We start from the raw sequence: 16858 nt of genomic DNA on the forward strand, positions 1-16858 counted from the left end.
AGAGAGAGAGAGAGAGAGAGAGAGAGAGAGAGAGAGAGAGAGAGAGAATGCTTCATCTGCATTGTAATGGCTGGCAAAGCATCAATTCACCTCTTTTGATAGACTGACGAGCACTGAATGCACCTTTCAGAAGCCATCTCGTAAGCCATATGATTATGTAGAGACTGAGCATGACAATAGCAACGGCCTGAAAACAGAGAGTGGAGGGCATACGACATTTGCATGGAATTGAAGGTTTTATCCCTTTTGATTGATCCGGAAGCCAAAAGGCATAATTTTGGTGTAATGGCTGTGTGGGAAGTGGAAAAAGAGGACAGGCTGTGAGCATTGGAGAGAGAATTTGGGACGGGTTAGGGTGTGTGTGTGTGTGTGTGTGTGTGTGTGTGTCTGTCTGTCCACGCTGTACCTAAATTAAAGGCTTTTGATTGGCTCTGACACGTTTGCCCTACCACCATTAAAAGTGTGCTCTGCTCATCATCAAACCGCCACAATCACAATGACGCGCAGGCTGCAGTCTGAAGTGAGCGACTTCAACTAACCTCTTACCTCCTAAATTGCCTTTCGTGTTATATTAAAGCAATGTGGAATGGGTGTCACGTTGGCAGTTCCACCGCCCATACAGCGGGCGATGAGAAGCGGGCGATGGGGGACAGTTTTGGTTTACTACTTACATCCCTCCTCCCTCTCCTCGTTCCTTCCTGTGTTCCGTTTACGCCCAGTCATTATTGCAGATAATCAGTTTAATTAGGGCCGTGAAGCTGACGTGTTGATGAGGATGGAGAGGTGCTGGATGATTTCCCCCCCCCTCCCCTGGGCACTATTGATGGCTCGCCATCTCCCACACCCCGCTAATAGGGGACCAGATAGACAGCTGATGCACACTCTGGCACCTCCACTGTGTGTTTGTGTCTGTTTACACTGGCTTATGTGTCTGTATGCATATGTAATCTGTTTGTGTATGAAGAGAACAACTCACACTCAGTCTCCTTTGCTAGCCTTTGCTCCACAGCTTCTAAAAGGATTTTCTCAGCAGTCTCTGACACATTTCAAACTAAAGAACATCACGATTGACGAGAGTGCAGACATCCTTTTATTCGTAATGACGGATATAGCTCCCGTAGTGGATTTTCTGCCCATATGATTTGATCAGTTTGGATGACTAGCACAGCTCCAGTCTGCAGTCCGAGTGCACAGCGCTCTGAGAGCAGAGGCAGGTAGGCCTGCTGCATACAGACTTGCAGCGAGAGCACACAGGGAGCAAGATGCCTGAATATTTTATATCAGTTTAGAATTCGATTTCATCACAATTCGATTGGTTAAAGTGATAGTACCTTTAGAGGAGTCGCTCATAACACAATACATACCAATGGCTGTAGTCCCGCATCCCGCCTTGAACCAGGCGCACACTCGCTGTATGAGTTTGGAAGCTGCTGCCTTCCTGCAACCCTGACCGTGCTTATTTATTGATGTTCCCTTCCCATGCAGAGACTCTCTCTATCTGACCACTGCGATTCTGTTGGTATGATTTGACTCCATGTAGACTCCATTACCATGGAAATCCAAGTGATAAAGACATCTCCCGCCCTTTGTCATCCCCGGCTTTGCGCTGTCATTTCCCGTGAAAATATTCCCTTCTCTATTTGCAATGGTAAAATTCTGCCAGGCCTCTGCGGTGTGTATCACTTGATAAATTAATAAAAACGCTGATCTGTATTTATCTCCTCCTCACCCTCTTTTCCATCTTTGTTGTTCATCATTCTGTTTGATTTTATTATCTCTGCCTGTAGCTGTCTCCATTGCTGTGCATGTGTGTCTGGAGCATAAGAGGTTCTGCTGCAGTACTCATTACAAAGGCAAAAAAAAAAGGAACGTTGTGTTCTATGCAGAGACTGCAAGCCTGTACCGAGCTGTGTGTTGTTGTGTCTGCATGTATGTGTCTACTCGGAGAAGACGCGTCGTTGTCCCTTCGGTCCTCCTGTCTGTCTCAGCACCAATTTCTCTCTCTCTTTCTCTTTCCAGTAGAGAAGCAAAGCATGAGATCCCGTCTCTACAGAGTGTGCCATGGGGCCACTTTTTGTTTATTATTATTAGTTTAAGTGACAGTAAGGAACAGCAGCTGTGTGACTGTTGGGGGAAGGAAATGCTTAATAATTGGGAAATTAAATGCTTGAAGAGGCCGTTTTGCGACGAGCCGCCTCCAGCTAATTTCGTCTCTTATTCAGCTTCCTGTCTGCTTTTCTCCCCAAGTCCTGCGATCTCCTCGGCTCAGCTCGGCACCAGCAGCAGCCCATTAATGACACCAGATTAGAAGATCAAATCAGCCCTAAACCCTGTTAACACAACTTTCAGGCTCTGAAGGAGAGATTCTGCAAGGGCCCTACATCACCAATTAAATAGAAATTAAAGATCGTCAGGGGCCCTGGCTCTTTTTTTTTTTTTTTTCCGAGGTTGTGTCTGATGTGCACTGAAGGCCAGAGATCATGTTTTCTGAATTTACTTCTTGACCTCTTGATCTGTTTTAAGTGTGCTGCAGATTATTCTGGAAAATGCTGTTGTAGTGAGTGTCAAACATACAATTATGTCAAGTTGCTGAAATGACATTCGCGTACGTTTGGTGCGGTTAAAAAACAAATACGTTGGTGGAGATGTGTATGAAGGCATAGAGTAGCGATAGTTCACGTGATGTGAATAAAGTGAGTTCTAACCTAAAGTACAGCATTTGTGAAGAGGAGTTTGGTAAGACAGGGATTTGTTGTACCTTTTAAATGTTTAAATGTTTAAATGTTTAAATATTGTTTTCTACGCTGACCTTGCCTGGGTGTGTTAAATCAGATGAGGAGGCTTGTATATATGTGTGTACATGCCCACACACACGTTTGGAGCATGGGTTGTTATAGTTAACGAAAAACTTAGTTTTTTTAAAAATATTGTTGGTAAACTGAAACAAAATAAAAGAATAGCCTTTGAGAATAACTAAACTGAAACAATATTGCATGGTTAAAAAACAAATATGAATATTTTTTAGCTATAGCATACTATATAATATACCACTGCGGGAAAAAAAGGAGACTGGATCAATGCCTGTCAACTCTTGTGACATTGAACCACAGAAATTGAACAGACATGGCAAGAGATGGCATTTATGGCAAAGCCAAATAATGTTGTTGTGTTGTTTATCTCTTCCCTTGGAAACAGGTAAGAGTCTGCCACTGGGCTGAGGTAATTCTCCTGCTCTTTAACGAAAAAAATATTTAATTCAGACTTCTCTTGCCAGCAGTCGAGGTGCCGTATCTGCCTGCTAGTCACTAAAGGAGCAGAGAACTAAAGAATGAATGACTCGTGATGACGGGCTTTTTTTTGAATGATAGCGTATTATGTGTCTTCAATGTCTTATCGGTGAATCAAAGCTGGAGTGGCATGAGGCCGGTGGCTGACACACAGACACAGCTTTGGCAGGAGTTTGTTCTTAAAGCCCAGAGGATTAGTACTGGTCTGCGTGGGCTGAATGGAGCCGGACCTACTGATAGACTAATTAGAGGTTAGCCTGCCTCAATTTTACCCCTATTAGGAATGCAGCACTTTGTATGGTGAACTGCTATTGCAGCCGTTAAGGTGCTGACTTTTGTTCTGCAGACTTTGTGCAGAACAGTGAAAATGTGAACAAAAGAGCAGGCAGAAAAAGGTTACCTTGATGTTTATATCTTATAAATCCAGAGACTGGCCACCCTTGTCGGAGGAATACACTCTCTGTATAACTCCTGTACTTAAATACTTTTGTGCTCTGGTTACCTCCTCATGATACACAGTAGATGTGCAATTAAAAACAGGTATACACATATTAGTACACATGCATATAGAAGCAGCCCTTCATGTATACATACGTAGAGATATGCATGTTCATATTATGTATGCACACAGACACACAAGCGCAGCATAGTACATACATTTAGGTACGAGGCAAACAATATAAATTAACTAGAGATAATACATACATACATGGGCAGGCTGGCCATCTGGAAGACTACCGAACGGCCGAACCGTGCCAGGCCCGAACCGTGCCAGGCCGAACCGGCTTGTGGTCATAGGGTTTTTATTTTCCAACTGCTCGGCCGCAGCGTGGGCCAGAGCGCAAAGCACAACGCTGCCTGTCAGACTCATCCAATACTTTAAATATCGAGGGAGAATACGACATGTCCCTCCCAATTTGAACTGATCCTCCTTTAAGGCTCAGTCATTTTCATTGTGCTCCAGCTCACCATGTCTGGCCATCTTGTTTTAATTCAGTCCATAGGGTGACATGCTTAGACAAACTGAGGAGGCAGGTGTTAGCCAAACATCCTTAGGTGTCTTGAAGGTCTTCAGCATCATCAGATTGTCTTTATACCACAAAAACTGTGTATGTTTTAAACATACCGCCAAAAAGTGTTTGGCTAGCGCACTCCGGGCAGTCGCATAAGAGGCCTCTCCATCTCAGTCCCAGTATGTCCCTGCATACAAACATGATACAAAATACAACAGCAGCTGTCAACAACTCTCAACGGGATGAGACAAATTCAGCCAAATTCTTTAATTAGGTTTAAGTGCAGTAATTGCCCTTACTTGTCTGGACACTTAGTTTAGTTTTTATATAAATACAATACTTTAAGACAGTCTATGACTTTCCAAAATGTCCTTTTTGCATTGCAGCTCTGTTTTGGGCTTCACTGATACAAACTTTATAATCTTTATACGTGTCATGTGTGTGTGTCGTTGTGTGTGTGTGCAGGTCTGGACTTCCATGAGGACCTGCATCGCATTGGAGCAAAGGAAGGTCTGAAAGGCCGCAAACTTCAGAAGGCCATGGAGAGCTACGCGTGGAACATCACTGTCCTCAAGGTGAGATGGACTGAGCACAACAAATACCCGTATAGCTGTACTATATACTATATACCTCCAGTTTGAGTCAAGTATCGGCTAATACCTTTGATTGATGTCAACATGTGAGATTATTTTGGAGACTGTAATCAGATGGATAAGCAATCCCAGATTCTGTTGCTGAGATTAAACTACATGGTGTCTTAAGAAAGCCCTCTGGGCTAATTGCATTTGCCTCCTCTCTAATCCCTTCTAATCTCCTAATTAATTACTGTTGATTCCAAACACTGTTTTATTTATTTGCTCATGCAACTATCTTGACAAGACACGATAGGATTGTTCACATTTATTCATAGACACATGCACACCCGGCACTATTATTCCTCATAAGCGCACATTGGCTCCCTTGGACATGCCCCAAAGATGATGCTCAGCAGAATGCGTTGTTGTCTCCACCTGCGCCATGGCACGCTGAGATATGGTTGCCCAACGCCCTCATTCTCATTGCTTTTTTTACGAGGCTGTGATGGTAATACCAGCACTGATACAACACCACATGCTGCTCAGCACAGTGGGCCTGTATTGCTAAGCAAGGACAGAGCGGCCAGGATATTTTTATCTCCTCTCATCACCCTGAAATCATTTAGTGTTGAGTGAAGAAGCTCCCTTGGCTGAGCCTTTTTGCTTGAGTGTCAGGTTAGGTCAATGTTTGATTGCGTGATTCTTGTTTGCCTTTTGCACGTCTGCCTTCTCAGAAAGGAGGATAGCAAAGATTACTAGTTGTAAGTAAATATTAAGTCTCATTAACGATAAATCGTTCATCAGATAACTGATTATTAGTTTAGTTTATGAAATGTCAGAAAATAGTCCTCAGAAATGAATGTGACAGCTTTAGATTGTTTGTTTTCAATCGTAATAGATTTTTTTCACTTTAGTATAAAATGGTTAATAATAAAAGCAGCACATTTAGGACACAGGAAAAAGCTTTGTCGATAAATAACCTCAAGGATCAATGGATTATCAAATCAGTTTCTGCTACATTTTGACTCATTGATTAACCGACTAAGAATTTCAGCAGCAGTGAAGGTGATGGCTATAGCAGCAATAAATCAGTGCTAAATGTATGCGTTCTTGTTTTTCTTCTTGCACTAATACAGCAGCCGTATGTGCAACAGCAAGATTTATCTTAATTAAGCGTCATCGCACTCTCTAGAATTGGGGAAACTCATGTGCTTAAATAGCATAACAGGTTGACACCCAAACATAATCCCTTTCTCACCCGCACTCCCTCCATCCACCCTAAACTCCTCCCATCCCTGCCTCGTCTCTCCAAACACACACATCTCTCCGTCGTCCTTCCCTAGTCCTCTAATTTCTTCCATGAGCCTCATTCTCAACGTGAAGGCATCTTGGTGTGCACACGTACTCCTCCTCCTCCTCCCTCTCCCCCCCTTCCTCCTCCCATTCTGCAGTTGTAAGCTGTGTCTCATACTGAACATTTGGTGAGAGCCTGGTGCATGTTTGCCAAGGCTGGCAGCCATGCGCAGCTATTTCACCTGTCATCCACTCCAGATCCTCAGCAGCAGTGGCCGATTTTTGGTATGAAAATGTTAGTGGGGCCACACAATATTCATAGAAGACGATTTGATGATGCAATCCAAACACACCACAGATATATCACATTGAACCATATACTTTCACAACTGTGTGCGAGTAAGTGAGAGGAGACACTGCGATTGCTGTGACCAATGTATCACCAACAGCAGAGATGACACAATTCCAGCCGAACAATGTCATCTAAAAAACACACTGACAATGGCCAAAGATCTCTCAACATCAAATAGCCTACTCATGACCAGCGACGAAAAGTGCATTTTGTCATCTGTTGAGCAACCTCATCCTTTTAAACACTGTACATCCGAAAGTTTGTTTTGAAAAATGGCTGAATGCCCTTAATATAGGGTTGAGCATCGTAATGGTGCGTTAGCCTGGAGTCTCAAATATGCATCGTAAAAGGTCTATCCAGCCGGCAGATTCGTCATGTCCACGCAAGGCAATTTTGCCCTTTCCACAAAGTTTTATATAGGTTCTAATTCTGCTAAGAACATATACCCGTTTTCTTTGGTCTGACATTGTTGTATTGTTCAGTGCCACGTCTGTACGCACCGTCAAGCTGAGCGGCAACGTTCGTTGTTCCCAGTAAGACTAACTTGATGGCATTATCCACATGCGATGAACAGCTCTGGTGTTTTTACCAGCCTTTCTGAAAGATGTTTCAAATCTTTAAATCCACCTGCTGACAGTTTCCGCTCCGATAAGAAGACATGGAAAGCAGAACAGGGCTTTTGTTTATATATGTTAACCAAGTTTTCCTTTTGAACCACTCGTGGGGGAATTATTCTTTTAGTCTTTTCCTTCTTTAGATATGATTAATTCATCTGGTCGATGAACCCAAATGTTTTATTTCCAGTTTTTGCTCCAGTAGTAAAGCGCTAAATCGTACTGTTAAATAATCCACACGAGTCATCACGACTGTAGTTACGGTAACGCAAGTACAGTCGCAGTCCCTCTTTAGCTAGCTAGCAAGACGTGTACACCCTTTGCATCATTAAAATCAACCAATGGGATGCTTGTAGGGGCCCCTGGCCATCAGGCCCCACTCAAGATCTGAAAGTTCATGTTGAACACGCGCACATGGTTTGTCGGCCCAGAGCTACGTGCAGTCGGGCCAGTTCTGCCGTGCCCCACCAAGCGGAAACGGGCAAGCAGCTTCAGGCACGAAGACAAATTTACACACTACAAAGCAATACGTTTATGTTTGAGATTTTATTCAGAATGTGATGAAAAAATGCAAACATTTTCTGAAGTAGACAAAGTTAAGTTTGCCATTATTGTGTCTGAATGAGAGAGGCCTATAACTTCTTCTGTACACCGGCACCCTCTGGTGGGGCCGAGCCCCACGGGGCTCCTAAATGCAAAAAGGATTTCAGCAGGCCTGAAAGCCTGGGCAATGGCGGGGAAGCTGTGAGAGGAAGAGTCGTGTACTCCGTTTCTCAAACTGGCTCTTCAACCGTACTTTGAATGTCAGATCAGAGCTGTCATGGTGAATGAGACCACCCTGTCACTCTTCTTACCTCGCTGCCACAAGAAAAGCAAAGCCAGAGCGGCACAAAGAAAGCCATATTGTATTGATCTTCTCTGTAGATGCTTGTTGCCTACAAAAATCACTCACCATTGTAGTTTCTACTGTAATTAACTGTTGTTTGAAGTATTTTATTACATTACTAATCGATCCCCTGCTAAAGTAGCTCTCCACTCAAAGGCACTTTACGTGGTAACAACAGAAATAATAATGCAACAGTGGTGTTGCGACCTGGCTCAAAGGCTGCAACATAAGGGAGACAAGACGAGTGATAAAAGTAAGACATTTATTACACGAACAAATAACTGACTACTATGATAGCAACCGTCTCGCTTGCTGATGTGAACTACGGGGAGACCTTGAACACGTTGCCAGCCTAGCTAAAAACATTGTGAACTCTCCCACGGTGAAGGAAGACGGCAACGTGAAGGTGATCAGAGAGCTGCAGGCAGAGGTGACCAGGCTCGGAAGGCTAGAGGAAGCCAATCAGGTTTCCCCATGTGTGAAGGTAGAGGAGCTGCATCAGAATCAGACAAGGGTGGCGGCGGAAGAGGAGATGCAGCGCCTGAGGAGCCAGCTGTGCGAGAAAGAGGAGCAGGTCCAGCAGGCCGTCCTCAACCAGCAGATGGAAACGCAGACCAGACGAACAGAGGGTGGAGATGACCAACGCTCTGGAGGCCCTCAAGCAAGAGAAGTACTCCCTTCAGAAGGAAGTGGAGTTAAAGACCCGGATGCAGAACTCTCTGCAGTCGGACCTCGACTGTGTGAAGAACCAGCAGACGCGGCAGCTCAAGGACCAACAGATGCATCTGGAGAGGAGCCACAGCACAGCACTCAAGGAGGTCAGCAAGAAGATGCTGAGTTTGCAGAGTTGGAGGATAAGCTCGCTCAGATGGAGACAGAGCTCATCAGTAAGAATGTCCAGTATCTGTCACTGCAGCAACACGCCTTCAGCGAACAGCAGCTGCAGCGCATGAAGGTCCAGATAGCCAATCTGATGCAGCTCCAGTGTTCCAGGGCTGATCTCGAGCAGCTGGAGAGACTCCAGTCCATGCTCTCTGAGAAAAATGGAGAGATCCAAGACCTCATCACTGAACTGCAGATACTTCAGAAGATGATGAAGTCTCAGCCAGCCAATCCGGCTCCAGCAGGTGGTGGTGACAGCCGAGATGAAACCTACTACACTGACCTGCTCAAAATGAAGCTCAACAACTCTGTTAAGGATGCAGAGCGTCTGGTAGATGAGCTCTCCCTGCAGAGGATGAAGTCTTTGTCGGAGAGCCAGAGAGCTTTAGAGCTGGAGAGGAAGCTCTTCTCATCGGAACGTCTTCTCAAACAGACTCGGAGTGACATGATAGGACTGCAGCTACAAGTAGAAGAGCTGCAGGAGCCTGAGGCACCACCTGCCAAGTATGTGAAGATCGGTGGAGAAGAGCCTGTTGCTATTCCCAACCCCAGATCTCCTGTAACTGTCCAAAGACGAGGAGATGATCCATGTCAGCTCCCAAAGCACTATGGAGCACGTGTGTGCTCAGCAGTAGTGTGTGTGGCAAATAAGGATATAAGAGAAATTAAAAAAAAAAAAAAAAACAATCGTAACATTTAAGAAAAAAATAAATAAAAAGTTCCTCTGAAAAAGGCTCACTAGCCAACCAAATCGTCCACAGACGCACAACGCAAAGAGGCAACCCAACTACGAAAGGGAACAGGCCAAGCTAACAACTTGCCTGTCGCCACACAACGAAGGAGCAGTTCACCACATCCCTCATTTATCTACTGACTTGCTTACTCTATGAACCATTCATACTGCAGCAGCAGTCTTCGGGTTACACACCTGCAAGGTAACTGGGTCCAACTCAAACCTGAAACCCAACAACGCTCCAATTACTCCAAAAAATTTCTCAACAGAAACTCCATGTCTCCCAAACTACCAGACTGAACCTCATCACCAAACATGGTGCACCTGGCTACTAGGCTACTACTGAACCTGAAACAGTCTCTGCACATCAAGTCAATTGCAAACAGCAGAACTAACTTCACCATACAAATTTAAATATGTTACCTGATCAATTAAATCCCGGACGAGCCCCCACATGTTACGACCTGGCTCAAAGGCTGCAACATAAGGGAGACAAGACGAGTGATAAAAGTAATAAATAGACATTTATTACACGAACAAATAACCAAACTAAACTAGAACACACAACCAACCAAAGAATTAATCAAATGAAGCAGCTGCCTTGAGAGTCAGATAGGAGAGGAGGTGAGGCACCTCGCCATGTTCAGGTGGTTCATCTTTATAGCTGGCCATTTCCAGCAGGCTCAGGTGGGGCTCGTTAGCTGCCGATCAACATCCTGAAAGACAGAGTGGGCAGCAAACAGGACACAGACCCCTAGTGGATGGGAGGGGTCGTCACATGACATTACAACAGTGGAAAAAAACAAAACAAAAACATACATAACTGGCGTCGCAGGTTAAAAGCAGATTTAAACAGGTGAGTTTTCAGTGCAGTTTTCAAAGTGGAGAGTGAGGGAGAATGTCGGAGGTGCTGGGGCAGCGATGGAGAATATACAGTAAAGGCTGGTTATTGAGTGTCCAATTTCTGTCAGTTTGATGGAATGATTTTGATAAACAAGTAGGAGATTAGGAGAGAACTTAATGAGGATCGAGTGGTGGGATTTGGTGTCTGCCCTTGTTCAGGCTTAGCCCCCCCTTGGATAGCTTCAGGCCAGCTGGTGAATGTACCCGAATACGAGTGCCGTCGTGATTTAGCTCTGCCAGCACAGAGCAGTCTTCTCGCTTGTCTTATTTTATGCCTGGTGAGTCATGACTTACATAATTTCCGGATTTTTATTTTTTTCAAACATATGATTTATTCATGCTTTGCGTGCTGGAGTGGCTCAGGTAGAACGCCACTCGCAGCGTGTTACCATCACCTGGGAGTAAAGCGTTGGTCACCTTTACTCCTTCTGTGACGTGTCAGACTGCTGTGCCTGCCTTGCTGACTGAGAACGTTATCCCTTTTGCCATTGGCAGTAGACTTTATAGTAGGGCAGAGGGGGGTCATTCTGTGCATCTTCATGGGGATGTTAAGTTAATGAGCTGTCACTTTGGGTCAGACCTTGTCCAGACTGAAGTTCAGTGGGAGGGAGATCCACCGATGAGAAATGCTCTTAACTTGTTTGTGAACAGATGTTGGAGGGAAGGTGGAGTAAAGAAAGCGTCGGACCGGACACTCAAAGAGGCCTTGCAGTGCCCAAGAGTCAAGGATTTAAATACTCTAGATGTGGAGAGAGTTCTTAATAAGCGGTCAGATATAAGCACCTCTCATTCACAGATATAACCGCCTGTGGAAAAGACTCGACCACATTTCCACATGACAGAGACGGCCAACTTAAGGTGGCAGGCAGCCATGGCAGTGGCCCCGGATTGACTTGACAGTGCTGTAAAGCAGGATGCCTGCCCTGACCACTTCCTCCACATATGGCAGGGATTCGTCGCCTGGGTGCTCCCAAGTAAAGAGCAGAAATGTAGTATAACATTATCACCATGTGCCAACACTATTCACCAGCTAAGAGGAGCAGTATGACTGACTGGCTGGCTGGCAACCAGCTGGTGGCTTTATACTGCCCCCTTCTGCATTTTCTAAGTCAGTACACTGAGGAAATAGTATTCCTGTACAACCTTTACCTAATTTTTCTCCCTTGTAGCACAGATCTAGATGATGTTGTCTTATTCGGATAGACTGTAATATGAAGCAGCCCTGAGGGAAAGGATATCAGAAGATGTTCCCTGCTGTTTATGTCTCCACGTGTTGTTAACAAAGCGGTCCCTCTTTCTGTCTCTCTCTATCTCAGGGCCAGGCAGACCTACTGAAGCACGCTAAGAGCGAGGCGCTGGACACTCTGCGTCAGATCCACTGTGCAGCTCAGTCCTGTGGGCTCAGTAAGAACGGAGCCGCTTCCCCACAGCTCCAGCACCATCCTCATCACCCGCCGCAGCAGGTCCAGATACAGCAGCAGCCTCAGGCCAAGACCCACCCACAGCCTCCTCCACTGCACCAGTCCCAAACCCAGACAGCACCTCAGGCTTATCTCCATCCGCTTCCCCAGCAACATCCCCAGCCACCAGCTCTCCCTCTGGTTCAAACTGTTTCAAAACCACCGGCCTATACTCAACCCCCAGCCCTAACCCAGCTCCAGTTACAGTTCCAGAGCCAGCAGCAGAGGGCGGCAGGACCTCTGGACGCCATCCCCGAGAAAGGGATGGTCAGTGACGATCCTGCCGGATCCTGCTGACCCGCAGCCTGTGCCCACAGAGAATCCTACTCAAAGAGAGACGGAGAGAGCGAGCTAGAGATGGAGAAGCAGAAGGCCAGTAACGCAAGGGACCTGGAGGAATTGGCCGAGAGGATTAAAGAGATGATGATGGTGAGGAAGACCCGTCGTGTTAGAAGTGAGACACGAGTCTGAGACGAGGTTTGAGTTGGCCAGAGGAGAAAAGAGAGAGAGAGACCTCACACTTCAATCACACATTTCTTAACGGGATGGAAAACTGGAACGGCAATGTTTACTTTTCTCCGTCGTGCATTATGAAGATAATCTTCCATCTGAGCCAGGAAGTTTAGGTCTCTTCTGTCTTCTCTCTTGTGAAAAGCCAAAAGGGTAACAGCTGGTAACAGACTTCTTTGCGTGTGTCTCGGCATAGGAAAGCATTAAGCAGTCGGATCGGTTAGATATCCCTGTCTCTCTCTGGGAAGTGCTAGTTACATGCCCCTCCATTATGTACTCTAGCTCTGTGGGTACAGGCTTTACCTCACGTTTGGCATTTTTCTGCCACAAATTTGCCTTTTTATTTCCAGAGAATCCTCGGCATGTCTTTGGCCTTTTATTTTTTTCATGCTCGCACTCCTCCATCGCAGACGTAAAGCTAAGCGCAGACCCTCACCCCTTTTCGACGAAGAGGATGCCATTTTTTCATTTTGAGTGCACAAACGTAGAGCAGCTCGAGTAGGCTGAGCTCTGTAGGCGTTGCAAAGATGTCTAATTCAGCACAAACCAGGAAGCTTTAGAGCCAAAATAGAAAAACAAACTGCAGCTGTTGATGTGTTCTGTCACATCGACGCTCTTCTTGCCACGCTTGCTGTTGCCGACCTCCATCGAGCCCCACACACCTCTCCAGAGTCATTCCACATGATTTACGTTCTTCAGCATTCATGGACTCTCCCCACAAGGTCTCCTTGACTCCCCCCAGGGGCTGTGTGCGTGTGTGTGTGTGTGTGTGTGTGTGTGTGTGTGTGTGTGTGTGTGTGTGTGTGTGTGTGTGTTTTGGTCCCCAGGGTGGAGCTGGCCCATGTCAGTTAGTGGCAGAGCTCACCAGACCTCTGACCAACCAGTCAGAGGTCAACAGGAACATAGTACTGCTGTCAATAAAAACACAAATTAAAGTGAATATAGATGTAAAGTGGATGTGAAATGTACGAAGGGAACATATATTGATATAATAATTCTTCAGACACAGATTAACGATTGATATTATTGTAATTGTTGTTAGTTCTATTGATATTCAGATTCTTTTTTTTTAGCATTACTTCCACATGTACAGTGATTTGACACCTGTTGAACTGTGGTGCAGATCAGGACGACCAGTGCATGTGGGACTGCAACGAGGGATCACTGGTAAGCGCCACAACACAGGGGGTCCAAACAATAACCCAACGTGTGTTTCACTGCAAAGTGAGTGTGGATTCTGTAAGAGCTCCTTTAAGTGGCCCATTAAAACTGGCTTCATTGTTTATCCTGTCTCCTCTTCTTCATTTCTCGTTCATGACTTTCAAATAGTGATACATGAAAATGTCACTTAGAAGGATGTTAAAGTAAATATGCCCGTTCTGTGTCAATTGACCTGGATTTCAGCGACGTAACGATCAATCACTGATATTTTACTGAAAAGTATTTCGGAGAATGACTTTGAGTAAGTATTCAAACTGACAGTAGCGCTTCAGAGCATTCACAGAATATCTACAGCAATCAATAACGCCTGTGGGAGGCTTTATTGAGCGCTGCTGATGCACTATGATGCACTCTTAATTCTCTCAATCTACAGTTCTTCTCGATAAACAAGAAGGAAGCCATTTATTTCATCACAAATGAGTTTGTGTCTATTTAAAGCAATGCTTCCTGTTGTCCATACGATGGCAACAGACATTAAGTAAACGAGGATGTGAGGATGAAAACAATCTGAAAGTCGATAATTGCTTTCAAGTGATTTTGTTACCCTGTTATGTTTACTTATGACAGTGGCGATGTTCTTCGGTCTTATAGAGCATCACTTGGGAGCAGCGGTGTCGCAAAGAGGTAACTGTCTTTTTCAATTGAAATAATCCGACTCAACGTTATTTTTAGCTGTGGGCTCATACATTCATCAACACTGTTCACCCCGCTAGTAATAGCTCTGTGAAGGAGCAAGCCAAAACTGCTCTTGATGTGTGAGTATGGCACCTTTTGTGTGAGAGAATAAAGCCCATAGAACCTCATTATGAGGCATAATAATATGCCTTTTGACTGAGCTTGTCATTACCACTGAGAAAGGGCGTCTGAGCTTTTTCCATATTTATATCCTAGAACTCGTAGGACACATTAGCTAATTGACTTCCGTCCCTCACCTGTCATCTTAATGGTATGTTTTCATAAACCTTTGGCAATGCGGCCACAAAGAAATACCTGTAGTTCATTAAAGGTCCAGAGTAGTGCCTTGGAGATGATCTGCCACAGGGGACTAATTAATGGCAACGAGCGTTTCATCACGAGCAAAGAGAATTAGTGGTATTGTGTCCTGTTTTGTGGTCGGACAAATGACGTCCATCGGTGTGGGCACCACCAAACAATATAAAAGACACGATTCTTTCCCTGGGGATATCAGAAGATCAGATGACTCCCCTTCACACAAGCCAGAAGATGCCGTGGCTCCCCACCAACTTCCAGAAAGCTGCTGGGATGGACACGTCTAACCGGGTAAAACGGCCTATTCATTTCTATTTAGAGATTAGTGAGCGAGTTGTTTGACTTCATAAATTCATGGTCTTTTAAGTCGCCTAAGGTTGGTTTCACATTTATCTTTGGTCTTTCTATTTGTATTCGTATCCTCACCAAGACGCAAGCAGCTGGATTAAACATGTTTTACAAATGTGTTGTATCAGTTTTTATTCAATTATTAATTTGACTTTATGTGATTAAAAAAAAAAGTTGTTGCATTTATTACAAATACTTCAAATTGGGCATTTTATTTTCATCATGTCGCTGGTATCTTGTGAAGGTACAAGTTCACATGGTGAAAGCAGAGTATTTGGTTTGCATTAACGGGGAACTGTAGGGCGTCCTCTTCTACAAAACATCTATTTCTCTGTTGAAGGGATCCGTGAGCAGCATTATCATTATACTCATGTAATCAGTGTTATTATTTCACCTATAGTTCATTGTCATTTGTATTTTCGATGTCTTGTTTATGCTTTGTATCACGTCTAAGGACAAGGGTTGCTGAATTGAGACCAGGCTACATGTTCCTCTCTGTGATAAACAAGTTTCTCTAAGAGTTAGGCAGATGGCTTAGGCTCGACTATAATTAATAGAGTTGTACAGTAAGAAAAACTACATTTCGTTAGGTTGGTATGATTTCATTTTTGTAATATCATTTTGACTAGAGATGAAGGTTTTATTGGAGATTCAGTGATTCATATTCATTATACATAGGTTTGTCTATCTATCCATTAATATCTAACCAGCAACATTTTGATCATGGTGCAATAAAGACTTTACAAGGAATGATAAAGGATTCTTTTGACGCCTGCACGGTGTTATTTGTGTGTAAACGAATCTCTTTTGCCCAGCAGAAAGTCCTGGTGCTGGTTTTGATGCTGCTGCTGTCTCAACTGGCCTGTGATGCTCACAGCGTGTCTGAATGCTGCAGAGAACCAGCTCGCTCCTGCCGCCTCTCTGTGTTTCTGTGTCGCAAAAACTTTGCCGGAGCGCTCCCTGGAGACGCCGCCGCCGGCATCCTCACTTTGGGCAAACGAAATGAAGATGAGCGTAACTTGCAGAGCCGACTCAACCAGCTCCTTCACGGCTCCAGGAATCAGGCAGCAGGGATCCTGACTATGGGGAAGAGGATTGCAGAGAGGGCTGGAGAGCAGTACATGGACTGGATGGCTCAGTCGGGATCAACCATCACAACGCCACTACCTGATTTAAGCTAAATACCTCGTGGTATAGTAAGCAGCCTATGAGACTCTTTTAAAATCCAGGGAGAAAAAACCCACCTATTTGGGGAGTGTCATTACACCAACTGTGTGTCATTTGCTCATGTAAAAACAATTGTGATTTTCTTTGAACTTTGCCTTTTTGAATGTGATGTGCTGTAAGCGCACTGGGCTATCGGATGACATTAAGAAGATGTGTAATATTGTACATAGATGGAAAGCAGGCTGTCGGGTGTAATAAAAAATATAAAGCTGACATGTCTTTAAAAAAGTGCTTCAGTTCAGTCTCTGAAAAATCAAAAGCAGCAATGATTCATGTTATGTTGCATTAACCAGAAAAGGATCATGTTGGGAAAATCTGATACTGTATGTATGTGTGTATATATGAATATACATATATACATAAATATAAACAATATATATAAATGTATATATATATATGTGTGTATATATATATATATATATATATATATATATGTATATATATATATATGTATATATGTATATATATATATATATATATATATATATATATATATATATACATATACATTTATTCGATTGTATTATTCTATTTACTCAAACAACATTAGGGAGTGTACGAAGA

The 16858-nt window shown here is 44.2% G+C and overlaps 2 protein-coding genes across 2 annotated transcripts in view; both read left to right on the plus strand.

Annotated features, from left to right (window-relative positions):
* The window catches only part of LOC116394745 (inactive phospholipase C-like protein 2), a 64319-nt gene extending 50528 nt beyond the window's left edge, over positions 1-13791 (plus strand). The window contains exons 5-6 of the mRNA XM_031868035.1: positions 4766-4875; positions 11855-13791. Coding sequence (XP_031723895.1) covers positions 4766-4875; positions 11855-12295 — 551 coding nt within the window. The 3' untranslated portion in view covers positions 12296-13791. The remainder of the gene's footprint in view (positions 1-4765; positions 4876-11854) is intronic.
* An 89-nt stretch (positions 13792-13880) lies between these two features.
* hcrt (hypocretin (orexin) neuropeptide precursor) lies at positions 13881-16592 on the plus strand. Its single transcript, XM_031868036.1, has 2 exons — positions 13881-15010; positions 15886-16592. The coding sequence occupies exons 1-2, from the start codon at positions 14927-14929 to the stop codon at positions 16246-16248; spliced, it is 447 nt and encodes a 148-aa protein (XP_031723896.1). The 5' UTR covers positions 13881-14926; the 3' UTR covers positions 16249-16592.
* The last annotated feature ends 266 nt before the right edge of the window (positions 16593-16858 follow it).

Source organism: Anarrhichthys ocellatus, unplaced genomic scaffold, assembly GCF_004355925.1.
Source record: "Anarrhichthys ocellatus isolate YVR2014 unplaced genomic scaffold, GSC_Weel_1.0 scaffold40, whole genome shotgun sequence".
Classification (NCBI taxonomy): domain Eukaryota; kingdom Metazoa; phylum Chordata; class Actinopteri; order Perciformes; family Anarhichadidae; genus Anarrhichthys; species Anarrhichthys ocellatus.